The sequence below is a fragment of the Phyllostomus hastatus genome, unplaced genomic scaffold, assembly GCF_019186645.2.
Source record: "Phyllostomus hastatus isolate PE091 unplaced genomic scaffold, TTU_PhHast_1.1 phas_contig_477, whole genome shotgun sequence".
Classification (NCBI taxonomy): Eukaryota; Metazoa; Chordata; class Mammalia; order Chiroptera; family Phyllostomidae; genus Phyllostomus; species Phyllostomus hastatus.
In genome coordinates this window covers 5,726,281-5,749,238 of record NW_025333889.1, presented here as the reverse complement: position 1 = coordinate 5,749,238, position 22,958 = coordinate 5,726,281, and the positions used below count along the sequence as shown (strand labels likewise).

General features: G+C 46.1%; 1 protein-coding gene across 1 annotated transcript in view; it reads left to right on the top strand.

Moving 5' to 3' along the window:
- SP100 (SP100 nuclear antigen) overlaps positions 1 to 22,733 on the top strand; it is a 77,507-nt gene extending 54,774 nt beyond the window's left edge. The window contains exons 18-29 of the mRNA XM_045845655.1: positions 1,576 to 1,620; positions 5,022 to 5,093; positions 8,389 to 8,436; positions 10,375 to 10,479; positions 12,499 to 12,641; positions 15,373 to 15,411; positions 16,424 to 16,465; positions 18,850 to 18,965; positions 20,619 to 20,730; positions 21,005 to 21,076; positions 21,527 to 21,670; positions 22,446 to 22,733. Of these exons, the coding sequence (XP_045701611.1) occupies positions 1,576 to 1,620; positions 5,022 to 5,093; positions 8,389 to 8,436; positions 10,375 to 10,479; positions 12,499 to 12,641; positions 15,373 to 15,411; positions 16,424 to 16,465; positions 18,850 to 18,965; positions 20,619 to 20,730; positions 21,005 to 21,076; positions 21,527 to 21,670; positions 22,446 to 22,568 (1,061 nt within the window). The 3' untranslated portion in view covers positions 22,569 to 22,733. The remainder of the gene's footprint in view (positions 1 to 1,575; positions 1,621 to 5,021; positions 5,094 to 8,388; positions 8,437 to 10,374; positions 10,480 to 12,498; positions 12,642 to 15,372; positions 15,412 to 16,423; positions 16,466 to 18,849; positions 18,966 to 20,618; positions 20,731 to 21,004; positions 21,077 to 21,526; positions 21,671 to 22,445) is intronic.
- The last annotated feature ends 225 nt before the right edge of the window (positions 22,734 to 22,958 follow it).

Below are 22,958 nucleotides of genomic sequence, written 5' to 3'. Positions count from 1 at the left end.
GCTCCTCATTTGTTACAGGTTATCATGAGATTGCAGCAATTCAATCACATCTTCAGGCTCTGATTCCATTTCCAGTTCTCTTGCTATTTCCACCGCATCTGCAGTTGCCGTCTTCACTAAGCTCTTGAACCCTCAAAGTCATCCAGGATAGGTGGAGTCAACTTCTTCCAAATTCTAGTGAATGTCGGTATGTTGACCTCTTCCTATGAATCAGGAATGTTCTTCATGGCATCTATAATGGTGAATCCTTTCCAGAAGACCTTCCATTTACTTTTCTCAGATACGTCAGAAGAATAGCTATCCATGACAGCTATATTCTTATGAAACGTATTTCTTAAATAATAAAACTGAAAGTCAAAAATTACTCCTTGACCCATGGGCTGTAAAATGGATATTACCTTAGCAGGCATGAAAGCAACATTAATGTCATTGTGTATCTTCACCCAAGTTCTTGGGTGACTAAGTGCACTGTCAATGGGCAGTGATATTTTAAATGGAATCCTTTTTTCTGAGCAGTAGGCCTCAACGGTGGGCTTTAAGTATTCAGTAAACCGTGTTGTAAACAGAAGTGCTGCCATCCAGGCTATGTTGTTGCATCTATAGAGCACAGGCTGAGTAGATTTAGCATAATTCTTAAAGGCACTGGCACTTTCAGAATGAGTAATGGCTTCAGCCTAAAGTCATAGCTGCATTAGTCTCTCACAGGAGAGTCAACCTATCCTTTGAAGCTGCAGGGGTGTCCAACCTGCAGCCCACAGACCACATGCAGCCCTGGATGGCTATGAAGGCAGCCCAACACAAAATCATAAATTTACTTTAAACATTATGAGATTATTTTTATGATTACATGTTGCAATGGATTTAATGTGTGGCCCAAGACAACCTATCTTCTTCCATTGTGGCCCAGAGATGCCAAAAGGTTGGCACCCCTTCTGCAAAGCCTGCACTAACTTCTCTTCTCTAGCTGTGAAAGCCCTACATGGAATCTTCTGTCAGTGTAGAGCTGTTTTTTCCTACATCGAAAACCTGTTGTTTAATGTAGCCACCTTCATTATATATCTTCGCTAGATCTTCAGATAACTTCCTGCAGCTTCTGAATCAGCACTTGTGGCTTTACCTTCCACTTTGATGTTGAAGAGATGGCTTCTTTCCTTCAACCTCATGAGCCAGCCTCTGCCAGCATTCAAAGCAAGCCCGTGAATCACAGGGTGTCTGAGATCTGTTGCTCCTTATTCCCCCTGGCACTTCTCATTTGCTGTCAGCTTCTGCCTGACTTCAGCTGCTCTTTATATTTTCCTTATTGTGAATGAGAAAACCTCATGTGAATATGTACTAATAAAGGCACACTGTCCATGACTGGTACTGTGTAGCTACCAGTAGTGGACTGGTGGGGTGTTTTTGTTTCTACTGTTGTTTTCAGTGTGGTGACAACAAAGAGGAGTCTTGGTAGCTGGGAATTTAGCCCCGCAAAAATTTGAATGAAGACAAAAATAAGATACTCGAAGATTGCTGATGTATAAAGCTTGTAAATCTCTGTTTATAATCCTAAGTGATTATTTTCTTTTCTGTTTAAAGGAGAAAAGAGAAAACACATAGATAAAACTAAGAGTTTTCTAAGAGGTAAGAATAAATGTGGGGATTCACACGTGTGAGCTTACTGCAGACCTGACCTTTCTGCTGGGCCCTCTCTTTGCCACAGCCCCGGAATCTTCTGTGGGTTTCATAACTAATGAATTGCTTAGCCTACAGGCTGAATCCTTGTAACAGAGAGAACCTAAAATACTGTGGCTTAAATCACATCATTCGTTTCTTTTCCACCTAACAGCCCAGAATGGTAGGAAGAACCTGCCTTTCTCAACATATGGTTTCCCTCTCCGAGTCCAAGAAAGCTGACCTGGCTGCCGTTGCCTCCCCACCAGTGGGCAGAGGAGAAATTAGAAGGGAGAGCACCCATCTATTTCTTTTCATGGAAAGGCCCAGAGTTTTCTGCTCGTATCCCCTATCCCATTAGTCAAACTTAGTCGCAGAGCCAGAGCTATTTGTAAGTGAGGCTGAGAAATATAATCTCTAGTCAGGCAGCCATGAGTCTATCTGCAACTCTATTCCTATGAAAGAAAGAAAGAATGATTGTGGGTAACAAATAGCTGTCTGCCTGCTTATCCTCCATGTTTTCATTCAAAGTCACTGATCTCCTCAAATAAGAAGGAAAAGTGAAACTCCCCATTGGCCTTCTTATCAACCTGAGACCCTTTGGCAAGAAAATGAGCTGGAAGCTGAATGCGGCCCAGAGGTGCGTGGCCAGAGACAAGCCAGCCCTGTGTGGGAAACTAGGAAGCAGGAAACAGCATTAGAAAGGTCTCTTGTAACTAATGAACACAGCCCTCGACAGAACCAGGAGAAACGGGCAGAAAGAACTTGAATCAAGTAGACAGGAGACAGAGTCCTGGTATCACATCAGATCTAAGCCTGGGAAGTGCAATTATTGAAGCCATACGTAGCCAGGGCATACAGTACACTGGGTGCAGCAAAGGGTAAAAATCATGAATGACTCTCCAGTCTCAGGACCAGGTTCCGCAGTTGTTCATTCTCCAGCGCATCCCTCCTTTTCTTCCTCTTCTTTGCTTCTCTTTGTTGTCCCTTCCCTCTCCAATTCTACTTATGTGTCTTTTGTATGCTTTTTTTTAATTTCTTTTATTCATTCCCTTGCATCATATCATATAAAATACTGCTACTAAGTTTACCTGGCACTGTGCAGGTGGCAGGATTTTTTTCCTCTGGAGTTAAAACATATTTGCATAGATTTTGTTTCCTTTTCATTTCCTCTGAGTTTTTCTATCACTTTGTTTTACATGTGTAATATATTATACAGGGTCCAGCACAAATAACACCCCCTTTTTTATTACAAAATCATAAGCATGTAATTCTATAATATAACAATATCACATTCAAGCACAACATATGACATTGTAGATGAAATATTCAAATTAAAACAAAATTATTACACCCATATTATTACCCTATGAACCCCACTCAAGCAGTCCTTACTTCTGCCAGATCCTGTATATTAAATATACAAATATATAAATGTCTTTGTGTAAATAATATGAATATAAACACTTAAATGTAACACAAATATATATATATATATATACATAAATTCCTAGTATCTCTATCATTTTACCTCTGTGCTTATCTTTACCATCTGGATTATTTCCCCAGTTATATTTACCCAGGACTAAGATTTTTCTCCTCTGAGCGTCTGTGAAACCTCTTTTTCTTACTGCTTTATTAAAATAGTTGGACTTGGTAGTCTAAGCAGACATCACATTTGCTTCTTCTCCTGCTTCCTTTTGAAATATACTCTCTCAAATAACTTTTTCCTGTCCCAGGCTGATCTTAGATAAGCCCCAGAGCTGTGCTAGCCCCTTTCAGCAGCAGTGATATATTTTCATTCAACATTAAAAAGCCTGAGCTGACTTCTAGCCAAGATGGAGGTGTAGGTAGATACACTTTGCCTCCTCGCACAACCAAAAGAAGGACAACAACAAATTTAAAAGCAAAAATACCCAGAATGCCAGGAAATCAAACTGTATGGAAGTCTGACAACCAAGGAGTTAAAGAAGAAATATTCATCCAGACCGGTAGGAGGGGCAGAGATGGGCAGCCGGGATGGAGAGGACTCGTGGCAAGGCAGCAACTGGAGGACTGGGGTTGGGTGAGGTGGCAACTGGCAGAACAGACAAGGCAGCAGCTGGCGGAGCAGGCGGTCCCACATTTGTGTGCAGATAAACCGGGAGGAACAACTGGGTAGTGAGACAGAACAATTTTAAATAAAAGCCCAGTAGCTGTATATTAGTAGTAGGTCTTAAGCCCCCAGTTTTCCGAGAAAGAGATCTCTGGTAAGCTGAGCTAGTTTAGTTTTATACCTTTAATTTATATGGACTCAACAAGTTCAATGAAAGGTGAACCCAATAGTACCAGAGAAAGACACAGAGGGACACAAAGATGTCTACTGCTGAACAAGCCCAAATTGCAGTCCCACCATAGAACCGAAGAGAGAGAGGGAGAGAGAGAGAGGGAGAGGGAGAGGGAGAGAGAGACAGCACACTTCTTCCTGCCTTCATGGTCCTTCATGAACATGGTGCTCAGGAGATCTGCCTGTACGTGCCTCACCATCTTTCCACCCACACTTCATCACCTGCTCAGTGTGGGAGTGTGCTCACCTGAGAGAGGGTTTCAATCAACTCTTCTCTGATATCTCTAACTTTAAGGCTTTCTAAGATTTGAAAGCCTTTTTTTCAAATGAGGAGTATTTCCCTTATTTGTACATTTTCTTAACACTTTAAACTTTTTTGAACAAATTCTCCTTGGATAATATTCAGTTGATTAGTTTCTTATATCCTAATTTTTTGTCCAAATCCATGCTGTCACTTTCACTGTATTTTCAGCCCAAAATCCTTCATTCCAGGCTAAGATAATGGCCAGCACTTCATCTGGGTAGCTCATCATCAGGACCCTCTAGACAATCTAAATTCTTGCATTGCTGCCTTTGATTTCTGCCTTTCAACCAAAGGGAATCTACATTGCTATACTTAATTATTTTAATATTATTTCTGGATGCTTCCATTTCTTCATTGGTAATGGGGATAGTAAAAGTTTCTATCTCCTAATTATATTAGTAGACGTAAGGATCTTATGTTCATGTCTGGCACATCATAAACACTTAACTACTAACTCTCATTATTCTTCTCAGCATTCCTTCAGGTACAAATGGGACTGTGTCTTAAACTATTTTTAATGAATGTGGTTATAAATGAATGAAGATTAATGTGAGGGTAAAGAAAATGAAATCTAAGATGAACCTATATTAAACATCTAAGGTTTGATAAGTATAAGACTATGGGTTATTTTTTTTCTTTCTGTATTAGCCTCTTGAAAAGTTATATTAAAATGGAATTTTTAAAGCAATATTATACACAATGCAACTTCTCACAGCAATTGCTTTTTTGTATTTTTTTCAGTGGAAAACAGAAGCACACATAGAATCCAAGCTCTGAATTCCAGAGTCTCAAGGATAAGAAACAAACCAAAAAGTAAAGTTCTTAAAGATGGATACATTTCAATAACTGAACAGCTAAGTTCTTCTGCTTTACTCTTTGCTTTTAGTAACAAACCTATTTCCCTAACCACTTTATGTAACTGTACTAACTTGAGAAATATGTCAGATTTAGTCCATTCCAAAATGCATCAGGGATTGAAGGACGATAACACTGCAAACAAGTACATTGGTGATGAATCTACAACCAAGACCCAGGTCCCAGGGGCCAGAGCAGGGCTGCCCCTGCTGACCCGATAACTTTTAGGCTGGAAACACAGCTGACCCTTGCACAACACAGGTTTGAATTGCCCCTGTACATTTATAGTAAGGTTTTTTTTTTAGGTTTCACATCTGGAGAGTCAACCAAATACAGATTGAAAATTATTTTTGCTTTCCCAACCACGGATTCCCAATTGCAGATGGAAAATACTATCTTCTATTCAAAGCTCGTTGCATCGGCATATGCGAAGGCTGACTGTAGAGTCAGAAGTTACACCCAGATTTTTGACTGGGTGGGTGGGCATCTGCACCCCTAATGCCCAAGTTGGTCAAAGGCCAACTGTAGTAACCATAAACCACTGCGTAACTCACAAGTCATACAGCTGTCTTTCTTCATGTCCCACCACCTTGAGGTAATTGTGTACTTCACCTCTTCTTACTCATCAGTAAAGTAAAATAAAATGAGGTAATAAGTGATAATAAAGAAGCTGACTGACCTCCAAGACCTGTCCCAGCCTCATATACAGCTTCAACATCCTGCAGATCTCCCACCGCACTGTGGACGGTTCTCTCTTCTGCATGGTGAACAGGGAACTGAAGAAATGCCTTTAATGGATTCCCCTAAACTTCAGTGCTGGTTAGAGGGGCAGGAATAGCAGCTCGTTCTGCAGTTCACTTTTAAACTTTTACATCTGTTTCTACGGAGTAGACAGATTTTCGGTCCTTTGTCACACTCTACCCCCACCATGTATAGAATCTAAGATGCAAAGCCTCCTCCTTGTGCAATATGGAGACGACTCTAGAACCCCAGTGAGCTTCCCTTTCAGTCAGAAGGCTAATACAAAGGAGAAATGAGGGAAGCAGGTAAGGCAGAACAATCTCCTGTTAGGCTGCCCCATTGTGATCCTGCTGCCCACTCAGCCAGTCCCCATCTCAAACCTACAGATAGAGTTGTCAAATTATAGACAAATTATAGTCCAAAACTCTTTCTGGCCACAAAACTGTCAGAGGAGGAGGAAGGAGAGGAAATTTGGCTAGAAATTTTCTCCTAGTGTAGTAGACTCAGTATATGTTACCATCTCCCAGTAGTTAAATGGTGGCCAACTTGCTTGGGAATTAAGACATTGGATGGACCTTCTGAGAGGTCTGCACTTTGCTGCAGTTACCTCATCACTCCAGGTGGTTCTCTTGGCCAGAGTATTTCTCAAGAACACCGGGTCCAGTTCCCATCCACAGAGCCCCAACTGAGCCATGGAAATCATGCTTCTTTATTGATTCCCTTGCTGGCTCCCAGCTCAGCCTTTCTCCCATGGCAGCACACTCTAGTCATGACCTTCACCTTCACATTTCTTAGAGTTGAACCTAACAGTCTCTCCTACCTTGACGTCCCCAAGGACAGAAGTCCATCTTCTGTGGGGGGTCTTTTAACACCTTCTCTCTTGGATTAAAGAGAGGTGTCTGACAATTCTCTCCAAGGAAATGTAGCTTCCTCTCTAGGCCTGGTGGTAGGGAAGGCTTATGCTGGCAGAACCAGCCTCACTGTACCCTACCATGTTCTCTGCAGCATGGCTAGACTTGCCCCTTTCTTTAAGGTATAGGTGTACTAGGCTCCTATTGTATTGTTCTTGGGTGTTGAGGCTTCCGCTGCTACTCTGAGGCAACCTGATAACACTTTTTTGCTCATAATGAGTAGACCTAACTATTAAGAAAATTATTTTATATTGATTTTAATTTTTCTGGCTACATTATTATTTACAAGGGTTAATGTGGGGGTTAGTGTTATTAAGATAGTAGACCCAAGAAAAGTGAAACCTTACTTTGTCCAGACATCTTACTTCCTAGACGTTGGATGACAACAAGGTGCTGGAACATGCTAACACACAAAGAACCATTGCAAAGCAAAGCTCCTCAGCACCTTGACACATAGGACTCTGTGTTCCACCCACATTTTTTCATGCTGAAAACTGGCTGGAGAACATTGAGCACCTATTTGTTTACCCTGAAGTTGTCTGTAAACCTGAAGGTTTTCATGGAAGGGGAGCCTAGCTCACTCAATAGACCCAGAAGGATTTATTTAAACAGGGAGAAACTAAGACGAAGAGAATGTGTGTTTGCCAGTAATAGCTAGTGATGAACGGACTCAGGTTATAGTCAGAGGTGTACTCTAATCTTCCGAGATATTTTGTTATCTTTATCCCTACAACCTTTAGAACCTGGGCATCCATTTCTATACGTTCCCTTTCATCGGGTTAGTTTTTAAGTCTCTTCTCATTTTTTCCCCATAATTAGTATAAAAATCTACTTGCAAGATTAGGCTTGTGGCAGCTATCTTATTGGTAGAGTTCACCATGAGATCTGTCCTTGAGACCTTATATTACTGCCTTGTATCTCTGTCTCTCTATCAAAGGAAATCTCCGGTACCTTATTTAATTTGAATATCTATCTCTACACATTTACATTTATTTCCTCACCTAGTGAATGAAGGTAGTGTTAGTTCTTATTTGGAACATTTGTTCCAACAATGAAGTGAGTTAATACAACTAAGGTCTAAGAATGGTTCTGGCGCAAAGCAAGTGTCCAACCTCATCATTCTTCTCAGCCTGTTGCTCGGGAAATACATAAAACGTAGTACATAATGCAAAGTTATCTGGAACAATTTGGAGATATTAGAAAAAGAAATTTAGAATGAACCTCAGTTAAGTATCATCCTTGTAACTAAGTCTAGGCCTGGGTTCAGCTAATCCTGGCCCATAGAGTAAATCCAGCCCATTGTTTTATAAAGTTTTATTGGGACACATCCACAGCCACCTCTTTTTATTTATGTATTACCTAGGAAGGATTTCACAATACAACAGCAGCATTGAGTAATTATAGGCCTTAAATATAGTTACTATCTGGCCCCTTACAGAAAACAGTTTCTGAATCCTGATCAGGCATTCTATAGTTTTATCGAAGGACTAGACAGGCTCCTGCAGAGTTTTTACTTGAATGGTATTTTCCCACAATACTATTATTTGCAATGCAATTTCATAAACAGGAGACATTTATGTTATTTTCTTTTTTCCCCTCAGGGAAAAAAGCAATCAACCCTGGACCTTTGAAAAGATGCAGAAAAAGAGGTAAAAAGAAGTGATTAATTGATTAATACACTTTTATTAATTAAGCATCTAAATTTTAACTTTATACTCTGTTTTCTAAGCAACCGATCAATTTCTGAATTAGCTTACAGAGCCAGTCACAAACCTTAGGGTGGTCATCAGCCTTGGTCAATGTCAACAACATGACAGGACGCTGATAACACCACTTCACTGATGCTGATCAATTGATCTGTGAGGGAGCACAAGGCTCCCTTCGCTGCATTGATAAAAGGGTGTGACTCATGTGCTGTTTATCTCCTGACCACGTAGGGACACCCCATTTGCCCACCAATGGGGACCCTGGGTGGTAATACAAGACTTGTGTCCTGAATCCTAACATACCTTTGATGATGTGATTTTTGCTGGTCCTTTCGTCTTTTGCCTTAATTTCTTCCTCTGTAAATGGGTGAGTGGCCTCCCGGGCCATCCCCAGCTCTGACAGAAATGACTCTGAGAGGGCCAGGGCCAGGGCCAGCCCACCCCTGCCCATGCTGGACAGGAGCCCCAGCATGTATCTCCATGGGTGCCCTCAGTGTTAGCCAGGAGGACAGGAGCAGGTGCTGCTGTTACTGAAGTTCATGTTGAGACTTTCAGCAACTGCAGAATCAGAACCTAGTGCCCCACCCAAAGGATGTACAGAGGCCTTCTTCCTGACCAACTTGCAGTGTCTTCTAGAGCACCCTGCCCTGGGTGTCACAGAGTGAAAACCACCAAGTTCACACGAAGGGGAAGTGAAACAAGGCAGAGCAAGGAGGGAACGCAGACACTGCTCTTGCTAGTGTCACCATAGCCAGTTAATTAGTTGTTCATAAGAAAGAAAGCCAAGGGAGCATTGAGTTTAATAAACAGGGGAGCATGAGCCTGCTTGCTTCACCAGGAAGCTACACCTTCACGCTCCAGGGATTACAGCATTGCTCACCCTGGGGGTCTAACACTCCTTGCTCCTTTCCCCCTCTGATACCAGACTGAGGAGGGTCCAGGGACAGGTGCATGACCACGGAGGCTTGTCCGTCTAACTAGGGGCTGGACCCATCAAAAAGCCCATGAAAGCTTGAGAAGTTGATTGGTTATTTTTAAAAAGCTCCTAGTTAGTCCCAAACCATGGCTAATATAATCCCAGGGAAACAAAAATAATCTCCCTATCTGTCTCTCTCCCACACACACACACACCTTCATTTGCCCACATTTGCTTGCTCTCTCACTTGGGAGCACACAACCACGCGGCTCTAGCAGCTACTCAGGCCTGCAGCAACTGCATGGGCTCCGAGGGACTACGCTTTAGCGTGAAACAGAAACTCTGGGCCTTGGCTATTGTTTTGGCCTTAGTGAAGGCAAAACAGGACATTTTCCAGGACGGGATGAACAGAGAGAGGACGCAGGGGCAGCCTTCCCCACGAATGAACCATCCTGCCACACCACAGTCTCCCATGTGCAGGTCCTCGGAATGCTTTCCTCGCAGTCCTGTGAGGGAAGAGCCTGATTTCCCCCGACGACACTAGGTGCTCCGGTGTCACCCTGCTCTCTGAGCTCCCAGTGGGTGCCTCCGCCGAGGAGACACAGCTAAAAGCCGGGAGGGGGTTTTCTCCATCCACTTAACTGCAAGTCAGTAATATGACTGACTAGACATCTTCCTCAAAACCAAGGGAAAAATCATTGCGCCCCAGGTAATTGTGGCCAATAAGCTTGGGAACTCAGGCCCTTCCACACGAGGCTTTTACGCAGGATTTCAGAGAACAGGAATACAGGATGACGTTATCTTTATGTGTCTCACCAGCCATAAAAGAAAGGCCTAGTTCGTGGGGTGATCCCTCCAATAGGTTTTAATCTGTAAAAGAAGGATCTCACAATGGATGAGGAGAAAGAGGGCACAGTTGTATAAGATGGAATGAAAAAAGTAATAATAATAATGCTTTCTTACAGTTCCAAGAATTCCCAGAGATACAAATATGGATTTTCAACCTCCTAAACTTCCGGTGACCTGTGGTCAGGCGAAGGGGATTTTGTGTAAGGAGATGATGAAACAAGGTGAGTTTCCTGGTCTTCCATGCTGTTCACCTGGAAACTATCCCCATGTGGTCATTGTATTGTTCAAGGGCTAGACACCTGCACCGGGGTCTCCAAGCCCATCCCCAGACTCACTGACTCACTAAGAGCCCTCACAGAACCTAACATATAGTCAAACTCATTGCTACAATTTATTAAATCGATACAAAGCAAAGGCAGCAAAGTCAAAAAGACCCCTTAACAAAGACGAAAGGAAACCAGGTGTCAGTCTCCGAGAGTCCTCTCCCAGTGGAGTCACGCAAGTCACACTTAATTCTCCAGCCACCAGTTCTAACACGTGTGAGATGTTGTCCATCAGGGAAGCTGCTCTGAGCCCAGGAGCCCAGAGTTTTTATCAGGAGTTAGCGACACAGGTATACTTTACCTGTCACCTGCCAAAATTCCAGATGCCCAGAAGAAACGCAGGTGTTCAGCATAAGCCGTATGGGAAGGGTGGGACCTCTCCTGAAGTCCAGGTTCTCAGATGCCAGCCAAGGGCTGGCCTCAGAAGCAGGCATTCCTAAAGTCTTGGGTCCGCTCTGTTAGGTCTTTTCTGCGCCGTATCCCAGACAGGCTGGAGGAAAGATGGCATCCCCACCCTTTTCAAATTCATGCATATTAGCCTACCGGGCTGTCTCCCTTTTCTTCCATAGAAAAGGTCCCCAGGACACCCATCCAGCGCCCAATATAACAAACAGCAAGGGCTTCAGTATCGGGGTGGGGGGAATATACACAACTGAGAAACCCAACAACAACCTCACAGCCCGGGTCCCTGTAACGCCTGTACCACCTGTGCTAACCGGAAGGCGCACAGGATTTAGGATCAGGAGACCTGGCTCCAAGTGCCAGCTATACCAGGAGTGTCTGTTTCACCTGGACCGAGCCATTGTCTCCCACCCTAAACTTCCTCCTACAAAACAGGAATAATAATAATAGAACTTCCCTCGTCATATTATTATGAGAAAAAAATGGGCTAACTTGCAAATTATAATTGCTGAAGTAGAGCACAAATGTCCACCTGCCGTGTCTGGCGCCAACAAGTATAAGTGTGTGCCCTACGACTATAATGCATGTGAGTGAGTTCACTTTTCCCGCCACATAACGTTTCTGTAATTACTTTCCACATAAAATAACCATGAGTCCAAAAGGTGAGAAATCGCTGGTTGCCGTTAGCTGGACAGTCAACATTGTACGAGACGAGGCAGACGTGGCCGAGGAGACAGCTGCCACATGGCCACGTGGGTGCCCTCATCTGCCCCCCACCCCCCACACTGAGCCTGGCTCAGTCGAGGGTCTCAGACAGAGGAAGGGAAAGGATCTAGGTCATTCTTCTTTAGAGCCATTCATTCAGTTCATTTGTTTCTCTTTTGAATGTGCCATATTTTGCTGTGTATAATGTGTACATTTTTGCCCAAATTTTTGAAGAAAAAAAAAAAAAGCTCTGCATTATACAAGCGTAGTACCTGAAATACCTTGCATCTGTTCTTGTGTTTTGTAATTATTTGTTACATAACATTTCTTGTGCCATGATATGTTCACAAATAAATGCTAAAATTCCTTTATAATACAAAAACAACTATCTAAATATAAATAAATAATTAATTAAATTTAAAACTTAAAAGGAAAGGTTTTTTTTTCTTAAAAGTTTGGGCCAAAATCATGGGTGCGCATTAGACAAGGGAGTGCATTATACAAGGGAGTGCATTATGCATAGCAAAATACGGTAGTTAAGTGCTTTTTGAAAGTAAATGCTGGTAATAATTAGTGCCCTTCTCATCCCACAAAGAAATGTGCACACACAGCAGGAAGTCCCCTTCCGCCCTCGCATTTCCGGTGCCCGTGGGGCCCCTGAGTGGGAACTCGGCTCTCCTGTGTTACTGGTTCCAAGCCCAAAATAGGTGGCCCCTAAACCACGTGGTGGGAGGCCGAGTTCTGGGGTTTTCGGTGGGGGGCACTTCCGGGCAACGAAGGGAGCTCAGCTTGTCTTGCTCGGCCTCACAGGCATCTCAGCGAAGTGTATAGAGTTGACGGATGGGAAGCAGCTCACCCTCAAGGAATTCGAAATTGAAGGGAACCACGAAAAATCCAAGAACTGGAGGCTGAGTGTGCGCTGCGGCGGCTGGCCCCTGAAGCTCCTGATTCAGGTACCCTAGTGGCAGGGGGCTGAAATTAAGGATGCAGTGTCGCCATCCACCAACTCCGAGTTCCACCCGTGTCTGGAAAACCATCGTGACCTCCCTTGCGCAGGTCATAATGATGTCATTACTAACACCCCACTCGGGTGTTACCTCGGCTGGCTTTTATTACAGCTTAATCCTCGAAGCGCAAGAACTCTAGCCCCCTGGAAGGCGGGCAGTAAGTTGTGGCCTTGACTCTGTCACGAGTGGTTGTTTAAAGGAGCATAGCAGAACTGGATTATCTGAAAATAATGCACCAATATGGGTGCTTCCTGGGTTACAGATTACTCGTCGTATTTTAATGTTGTTTCTTTTGATGGCCAACTGAAATTCATTCTTGAGAGTATACGTAAGTGGCATTCTGAAATGCCACTTTCGGTCCTCGTGCCAGCCCCCTGATGTGGACAAGGCGGGCCGGGTCTCTGCCACACATGAGCGTCTGCCTTGTGACTGTTTGTATCCCTTGCCCCAGATGGCCCTTCCTCGCTCCCCTCTAGTGCTCAGGAAGAGCCCTTTGCTCAGCAACGTTTATTGAGCTACATCTAAAGTACCAGGTTCGAGCCCCAGTCCCTAACAAGGAGGGAGGCTGCACATTCCTAACCACAGGACTGCTAATGGGGAGGCACTGGCAGGAGGAGACGCAGGGTCTCGGGGAGGGGAAGTTCCTTCTGACTTTGAGGTTGAGGACAGTTTGATGGGACAGTTTGCACTGAGCTGGGTCTTAAAAGAAGCATAGTTCTGACAAGGAGAGCTGTAGGTACAACACATTTCACATAAAAAGGATGGCATGCGAATCCTTCCCACAACTTATCGAGATGTTGCGGGTAATGAGGCTCGGTACACAGGGTGGGCTAGCTATAGAGGTCCTGAGGCCAGGGGAAGGAGGACTGATGCGGACCCCGGCCCACGGGGTCCGTGTGTTGTGGATGCAGTGAACAAATTCACAAGGACCACCGAAGTCCTGTGGAGAAAAAGGGATGGCCTGGTCACTCTCTCAAAGGGAGAGCACCTCGACCTTGGCCTCGACAAGCTTTTATTGGCTTTCTAATAGCATACATCAAAGAAGGTTCTCATTCATTATGCTCGGGTTTGCTTTAGGTAATTACTTTTTACAGATAACAAAGGAAAGGATGTTTCTGATTACTTCCTACAGATTAACAAGGACAAAATGTTGCAGATGCAAGGGAACAATAACAGTAATTGGCCTGGTTACACTTTAGTCCTTGGGAGAATTAGCACAGACTTCAGGAAGTTACTTTAAAGATACGTGAAGTAAGCATTTGCTGTTTCAACTCAGGGTGAGGGAGTTTTAGCAAGAGCAAGCCTCAAAGCAGCCTAGGCATAATGCAGGCCTGGTTTCCCACGGGAAAGCCGATCGGTGGGTTTGGTGGCCTGCATGCCAACACGCGCCTATGGGCTTTCCAATAGGACTGGGCTACATTCGCCATTGCCAGGCAGACTGGTTCCCTATAGAGAACGAACCCTTCTTTAATCAGAGGGGAGATCATGGGAGGTTTGAGTTAGGGACTGACTGACATAGTTGAAATGATGCTTGAGAAATATTGATCTGATCAGAGAATGCAGTATGGATTAGAGGGTGGAGTACTTGAAGCCATGGAAACCTTCAGTGACCCTCACAGCCTTTCTGTCTGACGCACCTCCACTCAACCTGCAAGGCCAAGCTCCAGCAGCACGTTCTCTGAAGTCCTTCACACTCGCTGTGTTTGTCCCCCATCGCTGCCGTAACAGCTGCCCACCAACGTAGGGCTTCCAACAATATGAACCTATTACCTCACAGTCCTGGAGGCCGGGGAAGTCTGAAGTCAGTTTCGGTAGGCTCGAGTCAAGGTGTCAGCAGGGAGCATTCCAGGTGCAATGTATCCCTGGCTTTTATCACCCACTGGAAGCCACCCACATCCCTTAGTCCATGGTGCCCTCCACAAATCAGCCTCTTGCTCTCTCATCCCGTCCCCTGACACTCTGACCCTCCCGCCCCCTCTCAGGAAGCCCCTTGTGATCGCGTTGGCCCCACCCAGATAATCAGAAGAATCTTCTCATTTCAAGATCCTTCATTTAGTTACCTCTGTAAAGAGGCAGTTGCTCTTCACGGGTCAATTAACATGCACAGGCCTGAGGATTAGGACACTAACATCTTCGGGGACCGTTATTCAACCTACCACACTCACTCATCTCCGGAACCCAAAATACTCTGTGAGAGCATGGTTTATGCTTGGTTGTCCTCACCCATGGCCTGCCAGCTCCTCCCACTTCTCTCCTCAAAAGTCCGGACACCTGTGTGTGCCCAAGGCCACTGGTGGGGCCTGACACCCGATACCTGTCCCTTACCAAGTGTGTGCCAGTGGAGCAGCTGACGTGTGTGGGGTATAAAGACACAAACTAGAGAGGTCCTTGCAAAGGAATGGAGAGGAAGTGACAGAAGAGGTCGTAAAGAAAACTTGGAAAGGCTTCATAAGGGGAGCAAGAGAGAGGGAGCAGTTTTTAAGGCTGAGCCTCGATAACAGAGGGCAGCGTGTTACAGATTGGGGGAGGGAAGTTATTTCCCGTGAAGACACCTTGAATGTGTCTTGTTGATGATGGGACATACTTGGGGCGTGGCCAGAGACACCAAGCTCGAAACAGTGGAAAAAGTACAAAAGTACAAAGTGGACACATGTTGTAATAATCTTTTCTCTTTCAGAAAGGATTTCTACCAGACCCCCCAAGGACAAGAAAAAAGGTGATTATCATATGACTTTCAGCCAGTGTCTCATCCATCATGCTGTTGATTTTCCATTTCTGTGGCCATATTTTACAGTTTCTAAATTCACTAATCTCACTAACTCTGATGAAACTTGATTCTATAATGTGGTGTTTTTGCAGTTGCTGCTTTCACACATTACAGTGTACGAGGCCAGGACTTCTTTAAGCACTAAAACATTACACATAGAGTTGAGAACAGCCCTTTAAACTAGATCCTGAGACAGAACTGACCTTATGTGATTATTTCAACATCACTGTCTAACCTGAGAGAATAACTCATGGGGAGGGTGGGGGTTCTAGAGCACCCTGAGAGACAGGCAGTCACACGGCCACTTCTCGGGTCATTCTGCCTTGGATCCACTGGGTGTGTTATCTATGGCCTCTCTGCTCCAGGCTGGAGGTAAAAGCTGGGGTAGTCATTGTTCCAGACTAGAAGGAAGTCAAGTTATTTCACAGATATCCCAGGTCAATGCAGCTCTTGCAATTCGGGAGACAGTGGAAAGGTGCTCACCTTCCACAGAAGAGGTGCAGAACTGGGACCTTGTGCCCATTCTATCCTTAGGGCTGTGCCAGGAGAGTGGTGGAAGGCAGTGGAGTCACAGGGACATTGGCATGGCTCCCAGGACTCTGGGCCCTGTGTCACTGGGGCTGCAGGGCATGAGTCCTCAGTCTGAGTCTCTCATTGCAGCTCCAGCTCCATCTGGGACGACCAGGGCCAGAGTCCCTCTCCATACGGCTTCACGAAAGCCAGCTGGGGCCTGAGAGCCAAAGAACGTGACATGCATTGGGCCAAACTATCACTGACACACAGTTTGTTGGGGGATTTTGTTGTTCTCCAGTTAGATATGTTCTCCATCACCATAAAAGATGATGCAAAACAAAGGGAGGGCTGGGGCATGAATCCTTTACATAAAAAGTCTGTTCCAACGTTTGGTTAATGAAAACTCATGTTCACTATTGTCATTCACTCTTTTCTCTGCTTTCTGTAGACAATACCAGAGTCTCACAGCAATGACTTCATTGACCCATATGTAAGTACGGACTCCCGCCTGTAACCCCAGAATGATCCAGGCCCTTTCCCTCAGTCCATTATCTGCGCCGTTGCCGCCTTTCCCTGAAGTGCGCCCACACTCCGTCGGAACCTGTTGCTGTGTGTGATGAGCAGTGAACAGCAGATGCACCACCCCCGTCGGATCGATGGTTCTGGGGTTGGGGGTCTCCAGTGTGAAAGCCTCCTTTCTGTGGTTCGGAGGAAACCTTCCTGCCTCCCCATTGCTACGAGGGACAGAGCTTTAAGTCTAAGTCTGGGTGTGGGAAAGGGCAGAATCTATGTTTGCTGCCAGGCTCCTGGGCGAATGGTGGGGTGGGTGCTTGGTGAGGGGGGGCTGAAGGGGCAGCAGATTCCAGACAGAGAGACGAGAACAGGGTGCTTGGGGACAGGGTGGGTTTTGGACCCGATGAAGAAGGTCTACCTGGAGCTGGTGGAAAGCAGGGTGTGGATGTTGAGGGGCTCAGGAGGAGACGGGAGACACAGGTTTTAAAGTCTAAGTCTAAATATGGTAGGCGTGGTCATGGGAGTAGTGACAGGGGCGGGGGGTGTAAGACAGAGCCCCAAGGAACGCCCACATTCTAAGTGAGGAAGCTTCGAAGAAAGGGGCAGAGTGTAAGGGGGACAACTCCAAGGGAGCGGAGTGTCACAGGACGAAGCACGGTGTTTCTAGAAGGAAGAAGGGGAACGGCCCTCCCTGTCACCTCCCACCTCCTCACCACCCACCCGCATCTCAGCCACCCATCTCCGGGTGGGCCGGTCCCCAAGTCTGTGCATTATTTTGTACCTAGATTGTCACAGAACTCCTCCTTCTAATGCCTGGTGTAGACAGGAGATTTTCGTCTAGGTGCAGTAGCATTTCCCTGGGTGAAACATTTCCCCACCACACCGTTCTCCTCCAACTACTCTCTTTCTGCTCAGGGGGTCCCAGAAGAGGAGCCAAATGCTTCCGGACATGTCTCCATCTCCATCACAGACACATGACCCTCAGACACAGAAGTTTCATTTTGTCATTACTTTTATGCTTACCTGAGGATATGCTTATTGATTTTAGAGAGTGGGGAAGGGAGAGAAGGAGAGGGAGATACAAGAGAGAAACATTGACCATTGCCTCCAGTGTGCACCCCATCTGGGAACTGAACCCACAACCTAGATAGGGGCCCTGGCCAGGGATCAAACCCGTGGCCTTTCGGTTGAGAGGATGACACTCCAACCAACTAAGCCACCCAGCCGGGGCCAGGTATAGAAACTTTAGTATGCAGAGATTCACATGTTATGGCCACAGAGATTGTCACACACACATTTTTTAAAAAGCAACTGATTTCTCTCAGCCTCCGAAGGGCTCTTTCCTTGATCGATTCTTATTTGGGTCTCTAAATTCCACCATTTTAATATGCACTTTTTCATTCCACAATACTTAGATGCAAACAGTCAAATTTTTGACTTCACTAAAGGAAATCAAATCTGGCTGAAAGCCCCAGATATTAAGATTGGTGGAGGACCCAGCATCAGCCGACTCTGTGGGCTCCGCCATCCTCCTTACACAGGACACAGCACCAGGTCATCCATGGACCCAATGGTTGCCACACTCCCTGGCCATTCAGAACCGGAGCCTCCACACCTTGCAGACGAAGCTGAGTCACAGCGCACCATCCCCAGGCTCCCAGAGCGGAAGACCTCTGTCTTCCCTGACTCTCGCCTGGTCATCTGTGCCCATGGCCTTTCAAAAAAAGCAGAGTGCCCTGGCTGACATAGCTCAGTGGATTGAGCGCGGGCTGCGAACCAAAGCATCGCAGGTTCGATTCCCAGTCAGGGCACATGCCTGGGTTGCAGGCCACGGCCCCCAGCAACCGCACATTGATGTTTCTCTCTCTCTCTTTCTCCTTCCCTCCCCTCTCTAAAAATAAATAAATAAAAATTTTTTTAAAAAAAAGCAGGGTGCACTGGTATCTCAGAAGTGTATTCCATCACATTAAATTCTCAGTACATCACTCTGTGATGAGTCCCTTCAGATGATGCCGTCTAGATAACTAGATAAGACACTATATTCCTGAGCCAGGTTTGTCCAGCAGCAGCATCCATTTCTCAGGTTATCTTTAACTCATCCTTTTTTGTTGCTGGCCGAATCTCTGTCTTCACACGGAAAACTGTCCCACTCTAACACAACCACCTCCTCCTGAACTTGACTACAGACCAGAATGCTTTCTTCTCAAATCTCTGCTCGGTGTCGACCCTTAATATTTCGTGGAGAGAAATTTACCAGTGTCCCCTTGGTACAAGCAAAGTCTGTGTGTTCTAGTATCTCAACCTCTCGACCCTCCTGAGTCTCCCCGAGCCCGGTGCTGTCTACATTCTCTCCCCTTCTAGCCGGAAAACTCCAACGAATGTGAGGTGTGTCGTAGAAGAGGAAAGCTCTTCTGCTGTGATACTTGTCCGAGGTCCTTTCATAGCAAATGCCACATCCGTCGTATTGATCCTGACAGGTTAGTGAGACCCGGTTCCCTCTCGCCCTTCCTTCTTGTGGTACAGCTCTTCCCAAGCGTGCACACTCAGCCCGCCAGGTTTGTCTCAGGTTGTAGGTGTCTTAATGCAGAGGGAGCAGGGTCCTTAAGTATCAGAGCTGTTTCACCGTGCTGGCAGCAGTAGATTCATGGGAAGTAAAAACTCCTCAAGTAGCTAATAACTATCACAGAAAGAGGGGTCACTGCCACCTGCCCGGCTCTGTTCCCCAGCCCACGCACTTGGATGGGGTTCTGACACCAGATGGTAGCTGCTGGTTGAAAGCATGTGTCACCTGCCCTGGGAACATCACACGCTTGGCAAGGTGAGGGCTGTGATGAGTCCTCAGAAGGCCATGCCCAGCTGACCCTGGGTGACGGGGTCCAGGATGAAATTCCTGAATTCTGAGAGTGAGTCCACTGCTCCATTTCCTTAGCTGTAAAACGTCTCCTTGGTCAGAGGTGATGGCCCGTGGGCTCGCAGGGAGACTGATACAGCATCTGTAAGTGGTGATGTGGGCAGGGGATGTCTACCAGGAATGCGTGTGTCCCCATGAGGACAGAGCATCGTCCTCCGTCGTGGGAGGAATCTAACGTAACCCACCTGCTCGACGATAGCTCCCAGGGAGCGGTGCCACCCCAGTGACCTGGCATAAACCCCCGCAGTCAGGCACTTCGCAGAGCCGGAAGAGAGATCCGCTTTTGGGCGAACCCACAAACAGTCCCCATCCCCGCCCCACGGGAACTTTGTAATAGGCTTCTATTTCTTCATTTATAGTTGACATGCAACATTAGATTAGTTTCAGGGGTACAACATAGTAATTAAACATGTATATAACTTACCTACTGATGCCCCCAGTAAGTCTAGTACCCACCTGACACCATACCTAATCATTACAATGTTATTGACGATACTCCCTATGCTGTACTTTACACCCCCACGACTGTTTTTATAGCTGACAGCTTGTATATCTTAATTTGTAATGGGCCTCTTGAGAGAGGACTGGGATGGCCAGGAGAGAAGCTAAATGACATCTCTAAAATGAACCATTGTATCCACCTGGTTACTGAGAGCCTCCCAGCACAGACGGCCCGGTGCCGTTGAGAGGACTCCAGTGGCAAATAGAATACCTGGCACTCCCTGGAAGGTTTCCTTCCCAGGACGGCTCTGCAGCACAGGTCCTGGGCGTAGACATGGCTTTGCCCGGGAGGAGGATGCCCGCGGCCTGTGCCCTGTGCTCACGCAGCGAAGTTGAGAGGCAAGAGCTGTTTCCCTGACTTTTCCTATGACCTGCTGCTTGGTCGAGGCCCGAGACTCGGTACTGATTTCCCACACCGCACCGAGGCAGACAGGGCTCATTACCATACTCACAGTGGCTCAGATGAGAAACCTCAGTTAGGAGACGAGCGAGAGTCCATTGCCCGCCATGGCACCTAACTCAGTAGACTACTTACGGGAGGGGTGTCTTTGGCAATTGAGCCCAGATGGGACTTGAGCATGGAGGAGCCTCCAAGGCAGAAGTTGGCTGCAAGGTGGCAACCAATAGTCCTCCTTGAACAGAGGACTTTAATGGCTGGAGGAACAGTGGCTGCTTCACAGAGAACCTTCCTCTGCTCATTTTAAGTCCTGCCTCTCAGGACCCCATGGAGTTGCATCTTCTGCCAGATGGGGGCAAATGGCCCAGAAAATCAACCATGTCATCAGGAGTCAGAGGTCCTGGAGAGGCAGATGCTGAGCGAAGAGAAGTTGGTGAGTTGCAGTGAGAAGCTGCAGCCTCCCTCCCTCCCCCCTTCTGTGCAGCTGGGAGGAGAAGCCGGGTCTCACAGGGAGGGGCTGGAGGAACGGTGCCCGGAGGCAAGCTGCTGTCCCTCGCCGCGCCTTGCTCACACGATCTAACACCAAAATCCGCATTCCAAAGGAAATGCCCATTCTGTGTTTCCACAGGGGCACTCTGTCTGAACATGCGTAAGAGTTCATTCTCTCCAAGCTGCTTTTCACTTAAGACCTCCTCTATCTTTTGCAGAAATGTGAATTCCTCCTCTTGAAGGTCTATTCCTGTCCAGAAAGTTCCTTTTTTGCCTCAAAACCATACTATGTAAGTAACAGCTACACAGCCCAAAACTGGCATTGGTCAAATTTGTGACGTGAATGCAATGGGTATAAGTTGTCATTATCATTGCCTTGTTGATGGACGCCTTGTTGCTGGAAGTCCAAGATCTGGGCACCAGCATGGTCAGATTCTGGCAAGGGCCCTCTTCCATGTTGCAGAATGCCAATGCTGTGTTGTGTCCTCAGACGGTGGACACAGGGAGAGAGCTCTCTGGGGTCCCCTTACAAAGGGCACTGATCCCACTCATGACTACCCTCATGACCTAATCACCTCCCAAAGGTCCCACCTCCTAACACCGTCACATTGGGGGTTGGGATTTCAACACACCAGTTTGGGGAGTGGAACAGGAACACCTAGTCCACAGCAGCGCAGAGTCTGTAGAAAGTAGACTCGGACCCACGCTCACAGCCTGCCCTGTGGCATTTCTACCCACAGAGTAAACAGGCACCTCGGGGCCTGCAGAAGTACATGTGGTTAGACAAGATCAGGAGAAAGCTGACTTGGAATTTATACGGCCAAGTGAAGGGGTTTGTGCAGGACATGCGCCTCATCTTTCGGAACCACAGGACGTTTTACAGGGTAAGTGGCTGTCCCTGCATCCCTTTTTTTTTTTCAATGAAGACACTTTGCTTTTCATCGTCTTGGATCACAGACAATGTACGCTTGCATTGTGCAGCCAGCCTACACAAGTGAAAATTCTGGAAGGATCCTAACAGCCCTGTGGTCTACAGAGGCGAAAATAATAACAAACCAGAGGTGTGATGGCAAGTCATTGCCTTAGGACCTCAGAGCCCGCTCATTGCCAGACAGCCGATCTCCTCCCACGGACAGCGGCAGACCACAGACCCGGGCCCTTCCCCAGCAGAGCGCTTTTCAAAGGCAACCAGCATTTTCTCTTCGCTAAAGGAAGACACCACACCAGCTTTCTCAGATTTCAGATTCTTGGATTTCTTTACATGCAAATCCCCTAATGCAGTATCAAAAAGTTAACAAGAATTAAATAACAAAGGGGTGAGAATGAAGAAGGAAGGAAGGCACCGTGAATTTGCCGTAGGTGGTTCCATACTATCATATCGCCGCAAGTAATGCGTGCTGTGCTCAGAATTCAAATAACTTGGATTTTGTCAAATTAAGTCGATCAGCCAATTTCTGACAAAGAATTGCGCTGCAGTGGAGCACTATTTTTGCTTCTCTGTCTTCTAGATAAAGAGGAACGATTAAGCTGTTCTTCACTGGATAAAGTCTCACTTAACCTTTGGGGGTAGTGTAAACCAAAGATCCGGGTTATCTGAAACCTTGGGAGTCTAAGCCTCGTTGGCCATGTCTCTTACTATTTTTGTCTTTTCTTTTTCAGGAACATAAGTTCATCAGGCTGGGACTTCAACTAGAGGCCAAATTCGAGGATGATTTCAAAAACATTTTTGCAGTTCAGAAAATCAGCCAGAACAGCTCTCAGCCCGAGCCCATCATTCTGTAAGGCCGTCCGTTTTTTTTGCTTCCGTCTCCAGAGCCTCCCGCAGGGTGCGGCCAGGTGCCCGGGGTCCCAGGCCGTCTGCTGCTGTGCGAACATCATGTCACCCTTCTCATCTCGCACTTTTTTGTTGCCATTCCTGCTCATTTATTTTTGTAAATAAAATCTAAAATTGCCTTGTCCAGTGCTCTTATTGGATAATTGGGAGTGAAATGTACAATCGGAAATCTGGAGTCTTTCTATAAAGGATCATATCACGTGCTTCCATTTATTTGACTTATATGTTATGTTCTTAAGGAACATTTTCTCTTCCTTCCTCCTCCCCACATAAAACATCCCTTTCTTTCTTTTTTCCTCTTTTCCTTTTTTCCTTATTTATTGCAGTGTGTGTGACCC